Raw genomic sequence first — 26,964 nt, forward strand, 5'->3', positions numbered from 1 at the left:
CACATCTGTGAATAGACTGTGGGTAAGTACTGTGTTTTCCATTAAAGGCTGGTTGACCGACTGTCCTTTTCTCGTTTTTCTCTAAGATCCACACTTCTACATTGACATTACTGAATTGTTTACCTAATAAGACAGGGTGACAAGTACACCGCATTTACGAAGGTGAGTCACAAAGAAGTGGTTGGGGTGGATGACGGAGAAAGAAACCGCAGAACAATTGCACTCTCGGCTGGGTTTTGGCAAACAAAAACACTTTGGGTTAAGGCTGGGGAATGATTGTAGTTTTGAATATATGATTAAAAAAACATTGTGTCTCCACACAATTTGAAAACCTGTGGTGCTGAACGTTGCAAATTATTCAAGGCCCTTAATTCAGGATTTGGGCAAATACCATGCAGCACTCAGTCTGGTAATACATAGGGTTCAGCATACATAACCTTGAAAGGAACATGGTCAAAAAGGCTTTACATGACCTGCTACTAGTTACTTGGTAATGTATTTTTTGAGTTGTTTCTATTCTCTCATTTGTACCTGCCAGATGATACATTATCTAACATGTCAGCATAGATCTCAATGGTTTCTTTCCTTCAGTTGTTCTACCCCTTCATTTGTTTGTGTATAATCTATCAATGTCCATATGAAATGTTACAATCCCCTACGGGCCCTCTACGTCATTGCTAAGGTTGAAAGAAATACTGACCCTGTATCCATCACATTTAGAATCAACATGAGTGGTTGTGTTATGTGTCTGCCTCTACACTAATGGTATTTAACCATATACTATCACATGTTCAAGAAATCCCTGCTGGCTTGTTAAAAGTAAGCATGGAGGGCAAACTGTTGGAGGCAGCTCCTTAATGAGGACAGCTATAAAAGCACCCAACAGACGCCAATGAACACACAAACCTGGCATCCACTTTAATTACTGATAAGTTGTGAGCAAGCTAAAGGCAGCGGATTTCCCTACCCCAGAGGCTCTAATCTGTTTAAAGCCGACTGCTGATCCTAACTGCCGAGTTGGAGGATTCAATGGCAGGTGCCACTGTGAAGTCCCAGAACAGACGCTATCAGTCTCGCATCCCAATCTCCACATCTCCGAGGGACTGAAATACAAGTTTGCCTCCACATGTCCAACTTTCTGGCATGCTCGGTTATTAGGAAATCTGCTCGATCACACATGGTGCGAGATCAGAGGAAGCTCCAAGAAGTAATTAAAGTCAGGCACGGAGCTTTTGTGTTCTGGGTCGATCTTACTGTGGAGGCGACGCAAGGCTTTTCACAGACTGTTTAAATACACAGTGTTTGTACACTGTGTACATGCAAAATATGGAGCCTGCATAATTCATCATGACACATACTAAGAAATGAATTTGTCAATTAGTAATTTCCTCTGACTCAAGAAAAAACAGTGGGGATATAAATTACAATTGTGAAGAGATATCATTTTATCCAGTTAGTTAGACAAGTGAAACAGATTCATAAAACATTGCCATATTATGCCTCATAAGAAAGCACACTAATTATCTATAAACTGTGTTTCCAAGTGTAATGGAAAAATTAACTAAGTATGTGTGAAACCTATCTTGTAGTTGGAAAGTAAGTTTTTGCAGCCCTGTCTAAAGATTTTTATGACCTGTATCTACATACACAACCTGTCCAAATACTTTATGACCTGAGCTGTTTTATGGTCTGAATTGTGTTGACCTGAAAACTGTCGGACCCTTTAGACTCCCCAAAGAACTGAATGTAGGTCTGCTTATGTCCAAAGGAAACACATGTAAATCATTTTTCTGTGTTTAGATTCCTCTCTCCTCCTGCGCCTACAGAACCAGTCTCAGCTGGTTCTGAGAGATAGCCTTAGTCCTCCTATATAAGATCCTTGCATTTGACTTTCCTGCATCTTCACTCTGAGATCATTGTGTTGTAGCAGAAAGCCCCTTATTAAATACACAAATACAAATATGGTGTTCCAGCCTCTTGTATTTCCAGATTTCCATCACAAAGGTCAGCAGTGATAGTGTCACTGAATATGACATCACTGTGAAGCTGCAGAATGACCAAGATTGGTTCATCTATTAATTTGTTTTGTACTTGAAGACTCCGTCTTCAGCACCTCTCTGCAGTGAGTAGTTGCAGCGAACTGGGAAGTCTGTTGGCAGATGCACAACCTTAGAGACCAAACTGAAGTCACACACTGCACCAGACTTCACTGTGCTTCGATATGTATTCATGTATTTAGTTTTGAGATACAGTTAAAGCATGAAGGAGCAAAACAGTGGGTCTTGTGCCTCATGTGGGCTCAATGAAACAAATTGCTTGATTTCTAAAATAATTGGAAAAAGAAGCCAGTTGGACTAAATGGTCAGATGAACGTCAGCACAATAACATAAGTCATGAATGCTTTAGACTAAAGTTAAATGGCCTTGTGAAATATGTAATGAAGTGTAGAGATTGGTAGCATTAGCTTTCACTGTAAAGTCAAAATCCATTAAAAACACCATTGACCATAAATCTAAGAGGCAAAAAATACTGAATAGCTAAGGGACTTTGGATCATTATTATTTACCTCTTATATGTTCCACTGCTTGCTTGTCTCCAGATCAGAGAGACACCGCAGCTCTGCCCCTGCTCTGCTCTGACTGGCATGTGTTTAAATGTTAATGTGTTGGTATTTACTCTCATCAGGCAACATGGACTGAGGGCATATCTAGATATGTTTGTTCAACAAGGGCAAATACAACATCTTTACAGCAGTGAAACCTGGTGACGATTGCCCTTCTATCACACACAACATGAACTCTGAAACTGATTGTCCACACCAGACTTTGTTACTGTTTCAGCACAGGATAATAAAACCTACCTTATTTAGGTTATGTACAAGCAGGCCAGAAGTTGTGGTAATAGATCTTAGTTCAGATTATTATTATAATCATCTGTATTATCTTTATAGCATCTGTTGCTTTTCTGTTTGTTGTTGGTCATCGTGGTAGCATCTAGTTGTATTTTGAGTTTTGGCCTCAGTTACATTCATGGTGACAACCCAACATAAAGCTCTTATTCTGGTCATTATTAACTGTTGCATCTCTGACTTACATTTACATGTGAAATATATTTCCCCTGCCTCTTCTGCTTGAATATCAAACCACTCAAACAGTCAAACCCAGGTCTTTCTGCTTCAGAAACATAACTGAGTTTGGATGGTTGTGGTCCAGGTGCACTGTGGGCTTTTTTTAAACCATTCTTGATTTAAAAGTCAGCTCTGGCAGGTTACTCTCACCCGAAGGACTTTCACCATGGTCTGTTTTCTGCAGCTCTGATGTTAAACATGGATTCTAAGGAACCCTGAGATTAAAAACTCCTGACCGGAGTAGGTTCACTCTGAGTAAAGTAAGTGCATGGTCATTAAAATAAATTCATAGTCAAGGGAGCTGCATGATACTACATGTCAATACGGTAACAGTTAAATAAAGAACAGTAAATCCAATGGAGCCGGAAATACTAATGTACAGAAAAACACATTTTTCTTTAAAGACTATAGCAGAGGTAGTGATAGGGTAGGTCAACAAACTGAGTTGATACATTAACACTAATACATTTTATTTAGCCTTGTGATGATAAAATCCTATTGTAGCCAGGGGTTTCCCTATACGATAGAGAAATGTATGTGTTTTTAGTAAAGTCTGAAAAAATCGGGGGTGAGGGAGTACCATTGTGATGGGGGAATTGTCTACACTGGCTATTTTGGTCTTTATGTGTACCCACGGGTACCTTTCCTAGTGCAGAGCTCTATTCAATGAGACAAGGTTTTCAAGAGTTTGCTATAGTGAGTGTTCGGACAGTCCAGTTTAACCTGCCGCCTGGTGTAGTGCATGCTGGGAAGGAAATTCAGGATATATATAACGACTGTAGACAAGTTCCTACCATCTGTCAACATCTTTACTGTAGAAATGAAATGGAGAAATTCAAAAACAGCCAAGAGTTAGAACTGTCACATATGATAAGCTCAAGGTGACTGGAGTCTGACAAATGCTTTTAATTTTCAGACGAAATGATTCAGAGAGAGAAATCAACTCAGTCAGCTGGTAAGTGGCTACACCAACTGAAGAAGAGACTGGAAGATATAAAAAACATACAGTATGTCGTGTATTTTTGAATGTTGTTACAATAATGGTCTAAATTGGTGTGAAAATACATAGTTTTTATTGAATTGTAATTCTTTGGAGGGACCCCTGACTCGCCTAAGCAGACAACCACAAACCACTTAACACATCTGGAAAACACCATAGGTCAAAATGGACATGAGGCTGTCAATTCAAAACTTTGCAAAAATGTATATAATGATTAAAAGACATTTACTTTGAATTATATAATAAAGCAGATACATTACATTACAAGACACCGACTTACAATAATTGCATTCAACCATTAAGGGTACAAACCCAGAACAGCAAGAATCTCGTAAGTACAATTAGCTTAAAAAATGCTGTGCTACATGTAAGTGCCATACATAAGTGCACTATATAAGTTAGGTAACTTTAATTATGTGGCTTATTCACAATGGTCTCACATACCTCTCCGTCTTACTTCCAAAGGCTGTGATGAGTGTAGCAGCTCTTATTGTGCACTGTCCTCTTGTCCCGGTGCCATGAGCGGGGTTGGAGGATTGTGTACTGGTCAGAGCTGCAGCTGCAGTACAGCTGGAATTCAACCGGACTAACAGTTAATGCTTCTGTGTGTGGAGCTGACAGCGACACATACTGTTCATTGATTGTAGAACAGCCCAGTTCGGTCTTACCTGTATGTGTCTTTCAGCTTCATGAGTCAGCACACGAAGATGGAACGTGTTTGTCATACATGTGGAAAAGAAGTTTAGGTTTGTTGTCAACGCCCTCCCGACCACCTCCTAAAACAAGGGGAACAACACACCAAACCTTTCCTGAACCCCTGATCTACCTCTAATGTCAATGCACTGTATCTGCTATATGCAAGTGTTTTGTTTGTTTTGTGAATGGAAAATCAAACAACCATGATCAGAGCTTTGAGGCCAACATGCACCTGTTCAGATCCAAAAGGTTTGAAGCACGTACAGTGAGTCACTAGATATAAATAACTAATAGATATCACCATGAATTTCCCCCTATTTGGTTACATATATTAAATATCAACAATACATTTCATTAAATTTAATATATAAATATGCAAATGAGGCCATATCACTACAATGTATTCATGTGCATGCTCTCAGAAGGCCAGAAACTACTTTGTTGCAGTTTGGTGTATTATTATGGTGACTGGCGTTTTTGACCTATCTCTTTCCACAGGTATGGTGTAACCAGACTTCAACAGATCATTACTGCCAACATGACTCACAGGAATAACTCACATGTGCCAGCATTCACTTGATAAAATTTACTGTATTCTTTAATTCATATGTACATGTTCAACCCCCATCCCCCCCCCCACACACCCGAGTAAAGAAATTTCAATCAATACTTTTAATATATTTAGTTAGTTTTACAGCTTTTTTACAGGATTGCTGTTTTCATGAAATTCACATCTAGGGCAGCAACATCATTTTCTTTGCAAGAGAAACCAAAAACGAGCATAGATGGAGTGAACAAGAGGACATAGCGCGGAGGGGAACACAGCTCTTGGGGGCATGTATAGAAGCAGCGCAATTGGGATAAACTATGTACAATACAAACCATTCATACAAATTAGGCTCTAAGATATATAATTCAATACATTACAGTTGATATATTAAGTGACAATGAGCAAGCCCCATCTTCCCGAAGAAGTCACTGATCGATCGGTCAGGTGATCGGACATTCAACCGAGAGTGAAGCAGTCACCCAACGGAAATCAGCGTCTGCCTGCGCTGGCAGGAACACAGCCGAGGATTGAAAGTGTTACAGTATCTGTTACCAACAGTTTCTCTCCCGAATGAGACTCCACTGAGGGAGAAGTCTGCTCAGTCCAAGCTCACCCCTAGATAGATAAGACCACCTCACATTTCTAAAAGCATCAAACTCACATTTAGTCTTCACTCTCCTCTTCAGATGCCTCGCAGGCACCCAAGCTAGCTATTTTATTTTATATTTTTATTTTATTTTTTCAATGAGGAGTTAATTTTAGTTTTCTAGGATGAACTGCAGAGCGTAAATAGCACAGCAGGGGCAAACAGTCGATATGTTGGTGTCCAGAGAGTTAATGTATCATATATGACATATGCTAAGAGAGATAAACAAAGTTATAACATTTTTTTTTTGAACTAGACATAAAGCAAAACAGATCGGAGGAACTTAAAAGGAAAAAGAACCAAGAGGTCCAATAAGCCTCTGTTATCTACACATGGTTTAAAAGGGATAAAACATAATTTAGGGACGAACTAACTTTAACTACAGCCTTCAGCTTTTCAGATAAGTGTAAGCTAATTAGAGTCTTACATACCACCTTTTTTCAACAACATTTAAATGTTAAAAGTATCTGTTCCCTCAAAATTCAGAACGCTGAAGTGGAAAATCATTAGGGATGACTGACACTCTGGTGTAGACATGTTTAGGGACAGTAAGGCTAACAAACACAATTCTGTGGAATGGGTAGAAGCCCAATTCTGTGCTCCTTTTGTCCAAGGTGTGACTGAGTGTATTCAACTGTCAGCCAGAGGGAAAGTAGGGTGTGTCACTATGGTAGTTGTAATCTGGGCACACTTTCTGCACCAGTTTGTAGTCGGTACTGTAGAAGGAGATGAAGATGCAGATGACTTTGAAAGGTTTGGAGCAGAGCCAGGAAACATGGCTCTGGGTCTGCTCCTGGTAGCAGGTCTTGGATGGGTCGAAGTTGCAGAGAGTGTTCTTGGCACCTTTCTCCACCTTCTCGTACTCGATACGGCAGTTGAAGGACTTTGAATCCTTTGCATCGATGACGGACTGCTGCGATGTCACATCGAACTCCACTATCTTCGTTGGAGGGACCAAGCTGACCGACACGTTGCCCTGACCTGTGGAGTTGTGGCGGAAGTAGACACTGAAGGTGCCATTACCATGATCCACAATCTTACCGGTGATAAGCAGGTTGAGTTTGACCGTCTTGATGTTGGAGTGGAAGTCCCCCCAGCCGAACATCTTCTTGAATTTACCGGTCTTTACCATGGGCCGCCGCTTAGCCCGTGGCCGCGAGTCCTGCAGGTCTGTGGAGTTCCTCAGCCAGTCCCAAAGGTCCTGCTCCGAGTAGGGCTCTGGAGTGTCATAGTGAAGGTCCAAAGCTGTGCTGTTTTCTTTGCCATGCAGAGTCTGTGTCAGCAGCCGACTGATTGACATATCCTTACTGCTCTCTGTCCATATATGCTTTAGCGTTGATTTGGGGCTTCCCGACTTGACATGTGCACTTGTAACCTGGGAAGGGGACAAAAAAGCATCCATGAGCTGATATGTTATATGAATATCAATTTTGTTTCAAGCTACTATAACTTTTACCTTTAGATTATTTACTTTTTTGATGACATCACTTTAAGAGAAGAGTAATTTTGCTACTTTGCTTCCATTGTGTGTGAAGCCAACCAATTAGAAACATGCATCGTCTTTAAACTGGACAAATAATCTCCACAAACTACTACTGAAACTGAGTAAATTTCCAGGGTCAAATGTCTCTGCAGTAGTCACAAGAAGTACAGCTACAGACCCAGTTGGCACTGATGGAAGACAACCAAGGGGATAAACGTTGCCCCTTTGGTGGAATGTGACATCTGTCCGAGCACACACACTATCAACACAGTTGTCACCTGACCGCCACATTGCTGTAAAAGTAGAACAAAAACTATGTAGTATATGGACTACACACAGATTGGCACTGGTAATGATGCTAACCATAGTGACTATCTGCTAGCCACCATGTAGGCCCGGTGAGTGTGCTGCACCCCATTTCAAGAAGGTTTCCTGATAAAATGTATGTAAAAGTTATTCAAATTCAGAAAGTATTGAATGAATGTTCTTGAGCTTTTGTGTAACTGTTCTCTCCTCTCCTTTAATTAAATCCCTTAGTTATTAGCAAATACCGTTGTTACTAAGTCTTTGTCAAATAAGGGATCACTGTGTTTTTTAATGTTTTTTACTACAATATTTTTTTATTACAATATGTTGGCAACATCCCATCACCAACTGTTCATCAGTGGACTAGTATACAAAAAGCTCAATACTGATATCAAGGGTGTCAACACTACACATGTATTGTGTAGTACTGTGTATGTAGTTAGCCAGTTAGTTCTCTGTTCCTGTTCAGTATTTACAGTAACTTTCAGTGCCAGTAAATTTAACCTGGATCATTTCTGTTAAATACTATTAAAGAATCTTGTGGAATTTCAAGGAGGTGACTAACGGTGGTCTCAGTTTAGAACCCGAGAAGGGCTTTGGCTTGTTCTGCCAACACAAGGACATACTTATGGAGCTCAGCGTAAGTTCAATAAGGAAGACTTAAAACCCCATTCAGATCAGCTGACTGCGGGCGGTCCTAAATATCGGGGATGCCCATGGGAGGGCTTAACCTGTATGCTGTCAGCTGATCGTAGGTGTTCCCAATCATCTAATCAGGCCCGCGCTGTTTCCTTCAGCCAGTCACACAGCAGTTGTCAAACTTTAAAAATCCCTTCTCTTCTCTTCCTCAGCAAGACGTTCTGCTCCACCCCCTTCTAATCCTGATGACATCACACAGGGGTCTAAAATGCCAAAGACTATAAATATTCGCATTCTCTGTGCACTGTAAAAAATGAACTCGTTAAAGTAAAAACCAAGTCTCTCCTGATTGAACTACACTTGGTGAAGTGATTGGCCATGATAAATTACTTATCTTTATCACATATATATCTTTCAGGAAATATTGACTCTCGCTTTAAAGCATGCCATTTTCTACAAAATTGACCAATCACATATATCCAATAGGGCATAAGAGATAATCAATCCTTCCTGCAAGCTTCAATTTCAAATCATGACAGTGCACAGCTCCAAATTGAGAATGATAGTGCAACAAGCTGAGCGAGAAAGAGAATACAGCAATCAAAGTAAAACATATTGCTCCCATCTCCTCCCTCTGTCCAATAGAAGGAGTATCTACTGGCTCACACAGATAAAGGCTGTGGCTGTTCAGCGGGTAAAGACCAGACTATTAACTAAAGAGTGCCCCTTGAATTGATGATTGATGAACCCATGGGTTTTCACTATTTAGTGCCAATGAGTGGAATTAGGTTCATGCAGGCCCCAGTGGAGCTATGTGACATCGATTGCCTGATTTCTACTGTAAGACTTGACAGCAGATACGTCTTGCTGAGGTTTTTGCATTTTTCTGGCTGCCTTGTGGATCGATACCTGGAAAATACGGTTTCGCTACCAATCAGTAGGCCCTCTGAATTGAATTGCCTCAAAGTGTTTCTTCCAGGACCGTCGGGACACACAGTCTCCTTTACACATACTGTTACAAGGAGAATATACCTGCACTGTGAATTATGTCACAGCCCATGTGTTCCCCACAAATTGTATTTAGTCTATACAACTAAACTCAAAAAGCAAGAGCGTTATTCTTGTTAAGGTCATCATAGGTTGAAAAATTATTAAAAATGAACATATTGTTGAATAATTGAAGCAGAGCATTTATTAATGGCTATTCAGTCACATACCATTAAAATAAAAAAGAAAAGAATAAAAATGCAGTTGGCTGGTTATTAAAAGGGGTATTGGAAACATTTGTATAAGTTGTACATGTCTGTTAATACCTTGATTTGCAATTTCTGGACATTGTGTAAGTCACCTGTTATATTATAACCTAAAAACTGAAGTGGTGTCTGAATGTTTACTGAAGTTTGCTATACCCTATAAAGCACACCTGTTTCCCATAATGCATCATGGAAAGTATTGTATAACCACAATAGTCACTAAGGGCAACAGGAACAGACTGACCTGTCTTATAAATGCAAATAGAAGCAGAGCAGCACATCACAGCACAAAGTGTAGAAGACATGTTTATTTATTCATTTAAAGATGATCATTCAACAAGTGTAAAATAAACATTCAAAATGTACTGGGTTGATGTTGCTGTTGTTGTAACTCGTAATAATCCTGCGACAATAACGCCATTACTAGCGCAGAGAAAGTGTGCTGAAGAGTGTCTGGACGTGTTTATTTATTTTCCCAATGATTTTTCTATATAAATATCCTTATATAGTGACGTGGAGAATAGTGAATGAGTGGGTGATTCCGGACATAGCCATGGCGTTTCTCGGTATTATACATTAAGTGATTTAAAGTAGAAAGTATCAGTATATGTACTAGTATTGGTGTTTCTGGCCTTGTGGATAACGTTATGTTGAACAAAAGGCTAACTGTGTGGTACTGACAACCTATAGTGAGTCAATACAACTTATGAATGATGATAAATACCCTGCAGTGGCGGCTGCAACAGTGCCAGTAGTGAGTCAATGGCTCTGTTCAAACCGTCAGCTTGGGAATGACAACTGGATTTACAGAGTAGACATTGCCTCTTGACTTCAACCAGACCAAATTTAAGTTTTAAAACAAACAGTAATCATGAGCCACACTTTGGAACCAAAGGATAACTAGAAATCCTGAGTTAATGCAACGTTAATGGTACAGTGTTGAGTTATATACCAGTCACACTTTGAGAATATGTCAAAAGGGAGGAAAAAGACAGGTGAGTGACTGGCCCACTCAGTGGAGGTGAGGAGGATCTCAGGGGATCTATCTTTAGCCAGAAGGATTACACCTTAAACTCAGACAGCACTCGGCTGCGTGAGGCAGACACACTCAGCAATCATTTCCTGTTCAAAAAGGTCAGGTCCTCATACTGAACAGTATCACAGTGTGGTGGTGGGTGGGGATTACATCGTGGTGGAATCTTGATAATGTTACTGCTTAGGAAAAAAATGACCATAAAGTATATAAATAACAGACAAAGCACTTGTCATGTCTTCCATCCTTTTAGAATTAGTCTGTGTTGTCATCTGTAGACACATACAACCAGGATACAAGTTGTTGGCTACAAATGATGGGCCTTAAAGTATCATTACCATATTATACAAGTTAAATGATCAGTGTAAATACCATACATTCAATCTTACATAGCTATTATTATCAATGCACTAAAATGTATGTATAATGTAGCTGGTGGAGGTGGGGATAATATTATATACTGCTAATTAGTATAACAAACTGTCTAGGATGTATCATATACGATACAACCTTGCCAAGTAACTACTCTATCTAAAGTAACTACTTGGTTGAACATCTTACTTAGTTACAACAGGGCCACATTAAGTATATCTGGCAAATGAACTTGATGGGTGAAAAGTCAGCAGCCACCACAGAGCTCTTACCACTTCATTTTTAATTGGGTTAGTGATGCATGCTACTAGACAAATTTGCAATTAATCTGATTGCCACAAAATAATTGCCTTGCAGACAACTGAGGGCCTTCGTGGCTGGGATTCCTGATTCCTTTAACATTCTTTTCTACTCAGCTGTTTCTCAAAGACCAGTAAACAAGTTCATTTGTAATGAAGCATTTAAACAAGAGATTAATACTTTGTGCATTCAAGCATTATCTAAACAATGCTAGTTAGGCTGACATATACACTGAATTGCTGTTCTGTTTAACTGCATTAAACTAACTGTAAAACTAACCCTAACACTGTGTTAGCCGATGTGTGTGCAGGACTTTTACACTGTTCTGAGTTGCCCTAACAATTAAAGGGGACATATTATGAAAATTCCACTTTTGTAGTGCTTCTACACATTAATTTGGGTCTGGTGGAGCCCGGCTAGCGTTAGCTCGCTGCTGCTACCCGTCAGACATTTAAATGGCCGCATAAACAAGGCATATACAGACATTTCATTAAGACCCCAAGGAACCATATCAACTGTGGTAAAATGGGCATAATATGTCCCCTTTAAGTAATACATGTCTCCTTTCAGTCAATACAGACGCTGCCATGGCAGTTGCACAGAGTAAATGTTATGTTTCCACAAAGATCTAGATTTTTTTTTTAAGTTTAAAATTACATTTGTCCCCATTCATGTGCCTGCTTTTCTGTGTTAGCATGTGGGAGGTTAGTGAGCCCTCTCTTAATCTTATCCACAAAGCTCTGATTGGTCAATCAGTTCTTGGGCCCAGACATCATCCTGCAGCTTGTTCTGGGCTCAGGGCCAGCAGGTCTGCTGGATCCTGAAGCTGCCAGCTGTAGTACGCTCACCGGAGGGAATGGTGCATCTGGTAAACATGGCCGACACTGCGGCCAGCACGCGCCTTGCAGAATCCTGACCAGCAGCCAGACAGCCAGCTGGTTGCCCCCAGGCAAGGAAGACTGCTGGGCAAGAGCAGGCAGCACACTCTCTGTCTGTTCTCATCATCAAGTCTTTGTCTTTCACAATAAATTTATAATTATGGTGAGAATAACTTTTTTTATCTAGATAGATAGATAGATAGTTAGATAGTTAGATAGAAATATATATAGATAGATATATAGGTAAATATATATATATAGATAGATAGATAGATAGGTAGGGGTGAAATGGTTGACGGTTTCACGATTAACCACATGTGTGAAATTCATTTCCACGGTGTGAAGTTCATGGTAAAATCTGTCCAGAATCAATCATAGTGAGCATCCGTGTCCCATATACAGGCGTGTGCATTTGTGACTTTTCCTTTTTGTTTGATTTACTCAAGAGTTTATGAGACATATATATTTATACACATTGAAAGAAAGTCCAACATTTGCACACACCAGAACACCTACCACACACAACACAACAAGTGGATATGATAAGGGTTGGGGTGCGGCATTAAGTCTTTTCATTTAGTCACTTAGTTGTGATGGTTAATGTTAGGGTAAGGGACTGGCAAATGCATTATGCAAATGAGTGTCCTCACTAAGCTAGATGTACAAGAATGCGTGTCTGTGTGTGCTGATACAATCCCTGCTACATGCTGTGGGAACATATTGTTAAGAGGGTGGATACAACATGGCCACAATGATAAAACACATACTTTGTGATTGTATTTCATGCGTGGGCTGTAGAGCTCACGAGAACGTTAATGCCGCTAATTGCTAACGTTCATACACATACTTATTATTCTAGCTTGTATAAACATGTTCATCTCGATGAGAGATTGATTAACAGCTTGTCGTCAGTTAAAACATTTGCATAATGCTGTAGTGAACAGCTGACGAATGGTTGCTTTGAGACACATTTGTGATGATTACATTATCATGACAATAATGTTATAACATGTGTACAATGTCACACATCTGGGGTGATTATAACCGTGTCTTTTGATTCATAGATGCACTTAATGCTGCCTAAAATTTTATAGCACAACTATACAAGAACTTTAAGATGTCCCACTTGTAGGAGCAATTTTCAAGAAGTAAAACAGTTTTTAAATCAGAGTTCACAGCATGACATCACTTCAGCATGGCTGCTCTCACAGTCAGTTTAATATTCAGCACAGGGGTAAACTGGTAATCCTGATGCTCTGGCTGGAAGAAATGTAACATTCCACAGCTCCCCTTTGGGAATTGCAATGTATATTAGTAAGGTGCTGTGGTGTTATGCTTCTGTATATGGAGTTAGCAGAAGACTAGTCAGGTAAAGTTCATAATCCCTTGAGTAGGGAACTGGGGTTCATGATACCATCCTGCTACTGTGAAAACATATGTTTCAGCATTGATTAATGAAATCCATTTAGCATTTCTGACTATTTCAACTGAGGTTTTCTGGAATTGAGGTGAACAATTACTGAGGAAATAGTCTGTCGAATAGGAAACACTGGACCTGAGCCGAGGAGGAGAAAGAGGACAGCCTCCTGAGAACAGGATGAAACCGGAGCTTTTTGTTGTGAAGGACGTGAAGTCCAGTGAGTAATGTTTATTATTGAACACTCCAACCCCTCCTCTTTCTCAGTGCTTACAGTGTGTGTGAGTGTATGTATTCATTGTAATTGATTCATTAAAATGTGCATTGGTTGTGTGAATGGGAATGTTTATGCTGTATCATTGTCAGAAAAAACAAGTTTGCAAGTGTTTGCCGTTACCTGCTTGAACTTATTTTAAATTGCCCAGGTTCACACTAAATATCAATTGTCAGGCTATAATTTGTCTGCAGAGGTTTGTTACCTGGTTGTGCACATGATGAGCAATTTGCTTGATATGTAACTTGTTTATGTTTAAATAAACCTCTTGTAATCTGTGCGTGTATGTGTGTTCTTGAATTCCATTAGGTAGTTGAATTTGCTGTACACATGTATAAGATGGAGAAGGAGATCCCATAGGCGCGTGTAAGTCAGGTGTATATATGTGCATTATTTGATTTTAATTAGAACATAAATCTTGTTCAAAGGATTTCCTTTGCTTAAAAAAATTCAAATTTAATCAGAGTGGATTATGTCTCAATGCTGTGGCAAACAGGATTGGAGGAAAACAAATAGCATGGGCTTCAGCATTTCACTAGTTTTGAATCCTAAACTGCTTGTTGATCCATCGTCTTGTCAAACACATTCCTGTTATTAAACTCTGGCAGTGTCCTTTCACTCACTGTCAACAAGAAGATATTGTTTCTCCCAGTGGTTACTGAGCATAAACAACAATATAAACAGTGGTTCCTGAATGAGAAGTGTTTGCTAGATAGAAAGATACTGTTTGCATTTCTATTGTGATATTGTTTGACATGTTTTGACCACGAAAGTGTTTAAAACAGTGAGGAGAAAAATCATCAGGAAACTATCAAATCTGAAAAATGTGCCGATTACTGAACATGCAGTGGCAACATGTGCAGCATGAAATCTGCCTGATTTCCTGTGAATTATCACAGGAAGTCCTGAGCATGTGGTCTATAAGATTGGAGATGTGTGACCTCTGTCAAATATGGATCCTGTGAATTGTGGATTTTGTATTGTATGTGTTTGGAAATAAATGTGTAGCACTGACCTACATTTGATCAGGACTGACTGATTAATGATCGAAGAAGGGACTCTCTGGTTCCGACACAACAGAACAGTAGAACACATTGTGTGGAGCAACCAATGACTCAGTTTTAAACTGGCAGATTGGTGTGAGTTTAATTGTGGAATTGAATAACCAATCACAGAGTGGAACAGTGTGACCTAAGACAGAGAAACTGAACAACACAACAGTTATAACTAGTACAGCTATAAAATCCCAAGTGAAGAATTGAACATGAACATTCCTGCCATGTGTCCAAAAAAGATTCAGGAAACCTCAAACTGCAAAAAGGCTAAAAATATTACTCCTCTTACGATGAATGTTTGAATCAATCACACCTTGTTTTCACAATAAAAAAAAACTATATCTATGTCTATCATGTCAGTAGCCGGCAGTCGTGCAGTTGCAGGAATTAGAAGTAGTGTACACAGGCGGATAGGCTTACATCCTCACAGGTGAACAAATGCTGATGCTGCCTACTGTCTGGTACATGAGCCGGTCTGACGCACGCTAAAGCTCCCAACTTGCCTTTTTGACATTCTTTTGGCTGCAGTTTGGCTGAGTTGCAGACACAGTGCATGTAGGAGAGCTGTTATCAGCAGCAGTCAAGTTTCAAATGTATTTGCATAGCACTTAATCACAAAACGCATCTCATCTCAATGCACTTAATACAGTAAGACTGACCTTACCATAATATAGAGAAAGCCAACGATATACTGGTTCATGTTGAACATTTTCAGCAGTGCAGGAAAACTTGATAGTCATCACCGTTACTGCTTTAGGTAACGTTATCACAAAGATATCATTAGAGATTTTAAAATGATTTGAGGTTATATATCTCCATTCTGAAGCAGGAAATCAGGTGTTTTAATTTAAAAAACTGAATGAGTGGGACAGAGCGCACATGTCTTCTTTAGGAGGCAATTCATACCAGTATACACAGTTCTGTGACAAAATGATTCAACTAAATTTATTTAGAACTTTATAAACCAATCAATGTGTTTTACAACTGCACACCATATTCTCACATGCAATTTTAGTTCAGTATGTTGCCTGTGGACACTTCCGCACAAGGACCCGAGGAGCGATTGACTCTCTGACCTTCACAATAGTGGACGACCCTCTCCAGAGCCACAGCACCGAAAATGTATCAGTAGTAGACATTAGTTGTTAGATTGTTGGTCAACACTTGACATTTGGATCAAGGAAAATACCCTGATAATAAAAATCATACGTACAGATTTACTGCAATGTCCTAAACTGAGCTATTCTTGGGAGAAATCCAGGGAGTTCTTTCATTTGTTCTTGTAATTAACTTGTCGCTTTTTGCCGAGCACACAGGTATTATTGATGTGGCCATGTTTCTGCCAACAGCTGGAGAAAAGGACAATAAATCAAATGAATACACTTGCATTGGGATCCATGTTGTATTGTGAGCACTATGGTAATTGCTCCTCAGTGAATTGAACGGGAAATGGCCCGAGAGCTCAGACTGTATGAATTCATACTGTACATATTGTATTGGTTAGCAACAACAGACACCTATGGAACATATTCCCAGTGAAGCAAATACTGTTAATGTCAGTTTTATGATGGGCAAACAGTCCCAGACTTTCTTTATAAAGAAGGAGCAGCATTGTTACCATTCCAAATGCTCTGTTTTTAGAGTCCAATAAGACAAAAGAAGAAAAAAAAACGATCTGAGATGAGAGAGCTCCAGAATTTTCCCCATCATGGTAGTGAAGCAGAGGGAGCTGCGAAGCAACGCCAGAATTAAATGCTGGGCGGAGAATCACATCCTGAGCACAACGTAGTGCATGAAAGAAGCCCAAAGAAAGCTCCAGAGAATGAAAACAACAATGAAAAAGATAAAAGAGCGTTACAATATAGGATGAGGAGGACTGAAAAGTATTGACCCTGAACATATAGACTATTAACCTTCAGTTCAGCAGAGTGTACAGCTTTACACTGATAAATGAACATACTTGAAAGGCCTGCGAGGGTGTTCATTTTATAGGTTGAGACATGGACACAAGCAACTAACATATTTTCTAAGGTATCAGAATTCCCTACTGAGGGAATAACACAGGGAATTACACTGTGCAACAGTTCATTCATACATTTTAACTAGGGGCAATGCGATTTCAAGGTTAGCAACACCCAAGAGCGAATTAAATACTTTTCAATTGCCCAGAGTGGTTGTCTGTTTTTATAAAGAATAGACGGAATAGTCTTTGGTATGATGCTATGCACACATGCAGTCTCCAAGCTTAAAATAAGTACAACAACCAGGTGTTCAAAATAAAAATCCATAGGCTACGACCTTAAATACATGGAGAAAACACCAGTCTTGAAAACATCAAGACTGGTGTTGAAGCTACTTCACTCTTATGATTCCTTGGTAGTTTCAACAGCAATTCAGAGAAAGCACTGGATTTCAACAATACTCATAAGTATGTAGAGTTATTATCTTGGATCATGTTCTTATTATGCTATCGTCACAAGGGAGCGATGGATCATTGGTCTGGTTTCCATCTAAATCACAGTAAGTGGAACTAGGTTCAAAGTGGTGATGTAATTAGCCAATCCAAACTCACAAAGGGAAACCATTCCTGTGTCATAATCTACCTGCTTCCGTACCCGCTATTGTGAGTGCATTATTCACATTCACAGTATACCTGAAAGGCTCAAATACTTGAGTGTCAAACAATGGAAACAATCAACCCTTCACGGTCGCCATCTTTGCTATGTTGCATAATCAGTCTCCATTGCACTTAGTCACATTCATCTTCTTCACTTTCGCAAACGAAAAAACTTTTGGGCTAATCTCCAACAAGCAACTTTTCCACACCGCGCAGTTTTTTGATGCCAATGAAATTGGGAAATGTGCTTTAGCAAAAATTAGGTGGAAGCATGACAAGTTAAAAGTGTTAAAACAGAACTGTGCTTTGCTTGTGTCCTCTGTGCATCTACACATTTACCTTGCACTGCGTCTTTTAATCGGCTAACATTGAAACAGAGCCCTGTCCGGAGGCCAAGAGAGAGCAGATGCAGCAGAGGCAACAGAGAGTGGCAGTTTAAAAGGATATACCATGAACATCATGCATTTTTTTACTTTGCTTTGCGTGGAAAAGGTAAACAAGTACTGATACAATAAAAACTGTCGACTATTAATCACATTTCAGTAATTTTGTATAGTCCTATAATCTACTACTGAGGTTGATGGGGCCATCACCATTTTTATAATAGTCAACTTCAAATTATTATGATTTTTGTATACTATTTTATAGTTTTTTCATGTGTTTCAAGCTTTAAACCAAATTCGTTCCAACACTGTGAGCCCCTGACTCTTTCATTTGTATTTTACTTCTTATCAGTATACGTACATTTTCTCTGATAAATTAGTAATGAGAATGTTGTCTCTTGGAACGGATCAACTTCTCATTGTTCTATTCCTTAAGGGTGTGGGGCCTGTTAGTTTTAGCTGTGCAATAATCAACAGGATAAGGATTATATCAGATTTGAATCAGAATCTAACTTTGATACCCTACCAGAAACTTTTGTGTGTGTGAACTTGGTTTAACAGCCCTCAATTACCTTTATTGCTGGACAAGTCCCCCTCCCCCTTGTTCTTCTCAGCTACAGAAATTGTTTGTTCTCACTGTCCATATAAAATGAAAAGTGTGGATTTGGAGCAACGTAATTTGGTTGTAAGTAAGTAACCTATGACACGGTTCCCTTAGTCTTACCAGAGAGCTGCTGATCATTTTTGAACAACATATATTGTGTATAATGGTATATTGTGTATAATGGTGCACAGCAAGACCTGTCCTTAAGAGCGCTGTAAATTAAATGTAGGTGCGATTGCAGTAATTTCCAGGGGTTGAGACCGTGGCCATGTAATCTGTTTGATGTGTGGCTGCAAACAACACTGAAAATGATAACAACAAAAAATAAAAAGGTATTTTTTCTGTGAGCTGACCATGTGGGAGAGACTTTTATAGTTAATACAGATTACCATCTCTCCTCTGATGTGCCTTCTGCTCTGCGACATTGAGCGGCACATCCACACGTGGCCAAAGCTTTCCAAGGATGCTCTCAGTCCCAGTGACCACATCTACTGAAGTGTTCCTTGGAGAGAATAAGTGATGGAATGCAGTCGCTAAAAGTTATCGACACCCACACCACACAATCTGAGTCAAACTATTAGTGGCTGGCAACAGGCGGCAGCTAAGTGGTGCTTGAATGTCACAGTTTGCCCGTGTACTGGAGCTGCTGATGGTCGTGTACTGGAGCTGCTGATGGTCATGTAAGCAGACTGTTAGACACATCATTAGAGCAGACTTTCTTCGGCTCTGTAGGACTGCAAATTCAGACAGAGTGTGTGTCTGTGTGTGTGTGGTAAGGTCTTGCCCTTGTATCTCTGTCTCGGTGCATTTGAGCATGTCTACATTTAAACGTTCTCACAGATTTAAGCAGTTAAAATGATTTTGCTAATAAGAAAACTAGCCTAGAAATCAACTCATATAAGTTTTTGTATTTTTGAATTTGTGGAATTCCTCTGAAAGATGCAGTGTTGATTAAGTCTTTCACCAGTGCTGGACTGAAAAAACGACACACTGATGATTCTCTAAGAGCGTGGTAAATAACTGCACTCTTAGTTTTTAGTTCTCCCTGTTGGTGGTACGGACAGACCACGGGATCCTCTGGACACCATGAATGTGCTCCATCTCATTCTGCCTGAGAGATTTAAAAGAGTAAATTTTGGCCTGATTCTATTGCTAGCATATTTCATATATTATTTGCATTCATCCTCAAAGAAAAAAGCAGGACGGTTTATATCCTGACTGATGTCTGATGAAAAGCCTGAGTTGTGCAGATAAGTACCCAGTCGTCTGTCTATCTCTGATTGACTGAGTACCTCTGTGTTTGGAGCACCACTTAATATACAGGTGGGACCTAATTGCAGTGTATATTTATTTTTGAGTATATGACTGATATCATTGCAATTTGTGTAAAGATATACTTTTTATGAATATATAGTGTGTATATATGTATATATATATATATACACACTGTATATAGGTGGCCATTTAATTTAATGTAGTTTAAAACCTTTCTATGTAAAGACATAGAACACATTATATTATTTCAGTATTTATTTTCTCTAGTGTTTTTAAACGTTTGCAATGTGGAAGTCAGCTCCTCTCCTGCTCCTGAATCTCCTGTAACACCTTGTCACCAGTGGGATGTTCACATTTGCTCACTACACGCTGAGCAGGAAGTCTAGCATGCCCCATAACACAGCCAGCTAAAGCCAGTTAAGAGGCAAACAATTTGTTTCCTGCATTTGGTGGAAGTGGCTAAATAATCATAACAGAGTGGTCCAGTCCCCTTTAAAGGGACAGGAGCTAAAACCAAGTGTTTCAGACTGAGGCTGAAAAGAGGAGTTGCAGCAATAGACAGTAAAAGGGAAGTCATGTGTTTTCTGAACATTTAACCTTTTTCAAATAATAAATCACAAACCTGTAAATGTGCATGATATGTCTCCTTTTCACTGATCTGATTCCGGTTTTTCAACTAATAAATAAAGAAGAATATTTATGACATTACTTTTGTACAAACATTCCCACAAAACAAGAAAAGAACTGGCTTCAGTTGATTCTCTCCTCTTTTCACAGGATTTTTATCCATTTTTTAATTTAGTTTAATATAACAAATAAAGGAAATGTGGTAGAGACAGTAAAGATGTTAAAGGGAACAGGGTGAGAGAGGATGGGAATGAAATGCAGTAAATGGTACAGCCGGCCGGACGTCAGCCCCACTGTTTTTTTTTTAAATGTTAACTTTCATCTTGTAAGAAGCAACTTTATGTTTTGTTTGAGTCATCATGCCCACAGTAAATTGATTGTAACTTTTTGATGAAACAGTTTTTCTGTACGGAATTGGTTAGTTCTCTTCGTGTCCCTTGGTTTTCTCAGGGCACCCTTCTTCTTCCAACAATTCAGAGACATGCAGGTTTGTTGCACAGTCTAAATTGTGTGCAGGTTCAACACAACTGTGAAAGTATTTGGTCAGCTGGGATCACCTCCAGCCCCCAGTGACCCTCAAAGGATAGATGATAGATAGAAGTTAATTGTTGGACTATTTTTGTCTAAGAAATTCCATCCTTAAACTGTCCAAAAGCGATAGAGCGGTGTCACATTTAGCAAACAAGCACCATGAGATCCCTACTTGTTGTGCATCAGATAAATGCTGTGAATTCTAGTAAAAACATGCAGTGAAAACCGTTCCCAGTCTCATTGTGCTGGGGTTCACGAGCATAGCCGGGATTCGCGCCGGTGGAATTCAGAGGCTAATATGTCCCGAGGTACCATAAATCAAAGCCGGCTTTATTTTGTCAGCACGCAGATGGCCCAAATACACAACTCACCTCAATTAAGAAGCGAGGAGGGGAGCTAAAAGGGAAAAGTGTTTGGAGAGGAAAAAGGGCACCTGTTCGCCTGTCATATCTGCAGCTCCTCTGATCAGCGGCTCGGAGCCCCCCCCCCCCCCTCACCCCTCCCCTCCGAGTTGTTTCAGCACTGAATTAATGATGGCAAACAAAGCCAAAGCCTCCTCACGGCCCCTTTTGTGAGTTCATTCTCTCTCCACTTTGGTCCCTCTCAACTAATCTTCAGTGTCACACTTAATGAGATTTTCAGTTTGTAAAGTAAGTGGAGCAATAACTCCCCCAGCACACGCCGCCATTGCCGTTTCCACCATCGCCTCCAAATGCTTTTAAGCAACCGCTTCTGCACCTTCTGTCTCTTCCTCCCCTCAGTGAACGATGCATTATGAAGGATTATTACTTATACAAATCACATTAAATTATGCAGCCTGCAAACACACAGCTGAAAGTACAGTAGGCATGTAATGTGTGGCGTTATTATTCATAATTAGCACTTTTTGCACTTCTCCAGTCCCGGGGAATAACAAACAATGAGTCATAAATCATCATGAAAATTACACAAACATGCATATCGACATTAGTGTAATTAAATAGAATATCTGTTCATTCTTTTTGCCCTCTGCAGAGGCTGTTTTATTTCATGTGATTAGTGTTTTGATGAGTGCGAAGTTAAATGTGATGTGTCAGGCTACTGAGAGGATCTCATAAAGAGCAGCACATTAAAGCTGCTATCTTTTACTAGATCCTGCTGTTCCCTGCTTGCTGTCATCAGAGTGTGTTCATTAACCTCACATACTTAAATGCATGACTGCAGTACTCCATCTCCATATGTATTTTATTTTTAATCTCTGGTTAGTCAGACGTTTGTCGGGCTTTTGTCTTTTTTGCCTCTCACCTGCTGGTATTGTGCCTTTGAAATGAATCCTTAAAACCATGCGGTGCTAAAAAGTTCAGTAGAGTATCAGAGACAAACATTTATATTTAATTTTGCATTCTGAGAATAAAATGTGTTAGGAACACTTTTCATTTTACTGACGACCCTGTGTTAACTTACGTTTGACCAATAAAACTTTAACTTGTGACTAGAACTAAATAAAACTTTCACAAATTAATTGATACAAGGCATTCTGTGCAGGCAATCCTATGAGCTAATGTTGGCTGTTTGATATATTGTTAAAAGTTGGATGTAAATCTTAAAAATGTCAAGGTTATTCTCAACACTCTAACTTTATTCTGGAGATGCTAAACTTAGGCAAAAAAAAAAGTCAATGGGTATAATTATACTGCTCATCATTCAAATTTTGTAACAGCTAATAAAATTGGTTTAGACTAGTATAATTATTTGCAGTTACAACAAACAAAAATATGTTTTTTTCCTACAACTTAGAGAAAAAATAATAGTCTTAAAACAACAGCCGGGAGCCGTTTGGATATCAAGACAGTCTCTGCCTGCTGAAAAAATTCCCGTTGTTAATCTCAGCCATTAAGAAATCCCTTCTTAAGGCAGTTTGAGACGGGAGGCAGAAATCGCTGGCCTCATTCAGTGTGAGAGATGTCTGAATGGATCAAATGGTTCTCCTCCATGGAGAGTGTTTCCATGCTGCGCTGCAGTGGAGGGATAGAAGCAGAAGTTTGGAAGACGCTCACCTAATGTGTGACACTCTCAATGCCTTGATTTGAGGTGAGCCATCATGATTGGCTGTTCGGTCTGATTCGTAATTGGTCACGCCCTCGATATGTTGTCTTCATTTTCCTAAATGGAAGGAAGTGGAGACATGTCCACCATCTTTAAATCCAGTTACTTGATCAGCCTGATAGCAGCATGTACAGCTGCACTCTTTAAACAGGAGAATGACGCTTGATGTTTTTCCAGATTTTTGTGGGCTGCTCCTTCAGAATAAAGTACATCAATAAATCTTACAGCATGGACTCTCTTAAAATAACCTTAGAATCTCCTACATCACATAATAACACGGAATACTTCATTCTCTGAAGCTTTTTCAATGTTTCATATAAATTCTATCATTATGCAGTTGACTTAAAGATTAACTTTAGTTTGAATCTCTCAACCAGTACAAATGAGCATGAATCTGGAGAACATTTCCAACCAAACAAGTTCAGACTTGAGCGCAGTTAAACTAATGTGTGCTTCAGGAAGCTGTTAGCAGTGTTTTCATTGAATTCCTCTGACGTCTGAGGTGCTGGATGCAGAGTTTGTTCCCTGTTAGTCGGCTGCTGCCTGTGCACACAAACACACCATGTTGTTTGATCATGTTGCTCTGGGATTATTGTAATTATTTTGATTACTAATTTAGCAGTAGGCTAATTCACAAGTCACTTTATTACAGCGGGGATGTGGTGCTTGCTCCTCGCTTGGCGCAGGCTGTGCACTGAATACGACATTGGAGTAGAGACACAATTTATCACTTAGGATGAACCAGAAGGCCTTATATTGTAGGTCCTTGCCAGTTACACATCATCAACCACATACACACATTGATGTGACTCTCAGTTACATATATAACTAATGACGTTGATGCCAATTCAATTTGCCAGGACAGCAAACAAAAGGAATACATTATATTTGCATTGTCTTTCTGGGAGAAATGTAATTTTTCTGATGCATGTAGAGGTATTTCTCAACATCAAAAAACTAGACAGTCCCTCTGAGAGCTCATACCTCTACCAAGGCCAAGGGCCCATCTCACCATGTCGAACCAGTTTTTCCTATCAATTATCCTGACTGTGGCAACCCACCATATTTCTAAATTATCCTGCCATAGTTTAAAGTTCAAAGAACTAAAAACATGTTGTACACCTCTCATAATAACATAAGAGATCTCTAAGTAGGTGTTTTGCTCCATTGTTGTGTGCAGTGCTATTTTAAGCGTTGTTTGCAGCATTTTGTCTGCAAAATGTATGCTTTCCAAGCAAACAGGCAGACCTAATAGTTTCAGATGGAGTTGTACAATCACTCACTAGTGCAATGCAATACAATTCTCTCTGTCAGGCAAAAACTTCTCTCTCACACTTAAGTCTTATACCTATACTGGAATCTGTTTGCGAGCAACCTCTGTGTTTGTGAACATGCACCCCTGCTTCCGCCATGCATTTTTGTTTCTGTGGGAGCTGTTATAAGGACATAAAAATAGGGTATCCGCCCATTTGTTTAAATCAGTTCCGAAATGTAACGGCTCTGATTTTTCAACACACATACAAATAGGAACCACTGACATACAAATTTAGTTAAATACAAATCAGCAGCAATGTTACAAGTAACTTTGTGTGCATTCCAGGCTTCATGTTCTTTTTATTTCAGGTAAAACGTTAATAAACACACACACACACATATACATATATATATGTGATAAAGCCAGTGCTTGAAATTTCACCCAACATGGGTATCTACTAATTTTACAGATCCTATCTGCAGGGTGAGACCAGCAAAGTTCAGAGATGTCCAGGTTGTCAGTCTCTTATCTTGGCAAGTGCTTAAATTGGCTGTGTTTTGAAATATCTTATATTCTTGAAGAAAACAGTTGGAGTTGAAATATCATATTTGCTGCTGCCAGAAGCTGAATACAAGTTTTATTTGGACAGGTTTGCAACAGCTCTGCCAAAATGAACAGTTGCAGTGTGATCTACACTAAACCTTACTTTATGTTTAAACATACATCACAAATTGGATAACTGTATATTGTATTACCCTGTCAATTAGATATTTTTAGTAAGATGGATTCTAAAGGAGAATATTATAGAACAAGATGATGATTTTAACTTTTATATTATTTTTAAACACGTCCTGAAAATAATACATTTCTTTTTCACCTTTTCAACAGAGTCCAAAGTTCCTTTTCTCAGATTAATATTCCCCTTCCTAAATTGAGTTGTATCTAGCTCTTTGCATTAGCCAACACAACAGTTGCTCCTTGTAAAAGTCCTGAGTGACTGTTAAGCTGAAGGCGAGACAGCAGCCTGGGGCCCCGGTGCCTCAGCTGTCCAAGCCTGACCCACAGCGAAACCCGGTTGGCGTGCAGTGGCCTGACTTCCTACTCTGCTCTGCTCACCTGGGACCAGTTCCCGGACTGGCCGAGTGACTGACGAGCGTGGAGCATGTTTGAGTGGGTCAAAGGTCATAGCTCAGACACATAAAATATACATTCTACTGCCATTTATTATGATTTTTAAGTTACTGTTACTACAGTTACTGTGGATTTTGATGACAACTGCCACTCTGCTGTGTCAGCTTCAAGATTCAAAGATGGGTGAGTACTAATAGCTCATTCAAAATGTTCCCGCCCCAGTGCTTTTTTCGATCTTTATTAAACTGCCAACTGGCGAACTCTCCTGGCCTTACACAATCGAAAGGAGACAGCCCTCCTTCCTCCTTCCTTGCTGCTGGAAGACTGAATGCCTGACAGAAGATGGAGATAATAATAGGAAGATAATCTCCCAATATGTAAAGTAAGTGGAGCCCTAACTCAGGATGAGGAACTCAACACATTTAATTTTCGCTTTGTTTTGAATATCTCCAGATTTTCATGGGTTTGGCATTTTCCTTTTTTGTACCACTGTACCACACTGACCATAAACCAGGTAGCATGATATAATGCTTAATTACTTCAATTTGTCTGAATCTCTCTGAAATTGAGGCAAATAAAAGTCAAGCCGCTATTTAATCATTTATGCTATAGTCACTGTTTTGTTATATCTGCTAACATGGAATTGTAGAGATTCAACCAATGACTAGAGCCTATTTTTGCATCTAACTGAGGACAGTCATGCTTTGGACAGAAAAAACTGGAAATCATAACATGAAGCACTGCTACATGATACAAGTTACATTTTTATATTGAAGTCACTGATATTCTTTTTTATCTGAAGAGAAAATGGCTATAATGTATCCATTAGCCTTAACAATGCAGTGTATGGCTGTACACGGCTGTGTGTATTATTAAACTAAAAACATTTTGGTAATGAAAAATGCTATATCTTTTTCTGATTAATTAATTTATTTATCTATGCATTTTTACCTTTATTTGATTTTGTATTACTAAATATTTTTCATTTAAGTATTTATAAATTTTTTATGTGTATGTATTTCTGAATTTCTACATTTAATTATTTATTTATTTCTGTATGCTAATAAGGTAGACAGTCCACTGCAGTCTAAAGCCGGATGGGTTATAGCGGTGTGATTGGATCTACCACTACAAACTTGCCTTTACTAATACACAGGTTTATCTAGTTTTCCCCAACTGACCAATCCCGCTTCAAACTGATAGATACATGTAAAAAATACATAAATAGCCTTTTTCATTACCAAAATGTATTTATTTAAATTTATTTATGTATTTAACTATTTATTGCTGCATTTATTGATTTCAACTGATGTCATTTTTTTGTCCCTCAAACTTGTTTTGACAGAGTACTTCCACTGCACAGTGTAATATGTCAAAATGTATGTTCCTCACATTCCAAAAGTTGGCAGGGAAAGATTTATGGTTTC

At 39.2% G+C, this 26,964-nt stretch overlaps 1 protein-coding gene across 1 annotated transcript in view; it reads right to left on the minus strand.

Moving 5' to 3' along the window:
• Positions 1-6,584: 6,584 nt before the first annotated feature.
• nxph1 (neurexophilin 1) overlaps positions 6,585-26,964 on the minus strand; it is a 47,077-nt gene continuing 26,697 nt past the window's right edge. The window contains exon 2 of the mRNA XM_053447091.1: positions 6,585-7,394. Coding sequence (XP_053303066.1) covers positions 6,657-7,394 — 738 coding nt within the window. The 3' untranslated portion in view covers positions 6,585-6,656. The remainder of the gene's footprint in view (positions 7,395-26,964) is intronic.

This window comes from Pleuronectes platessa, chromosome 18 (assembly GCF_947347685.1).
Source record: "Pleuronectes platessa chromosome 18, fPlePla1.1, whole genome shotgun sequence".
Classification (NCBI taxonomy): domain Eukaryota; kingdom Metazoa; phylum Chordata; class Actinopteri; order Pleuronectiformes; family Pleuronectidae; genus Pleuronectes; species Pleuronectes platessa.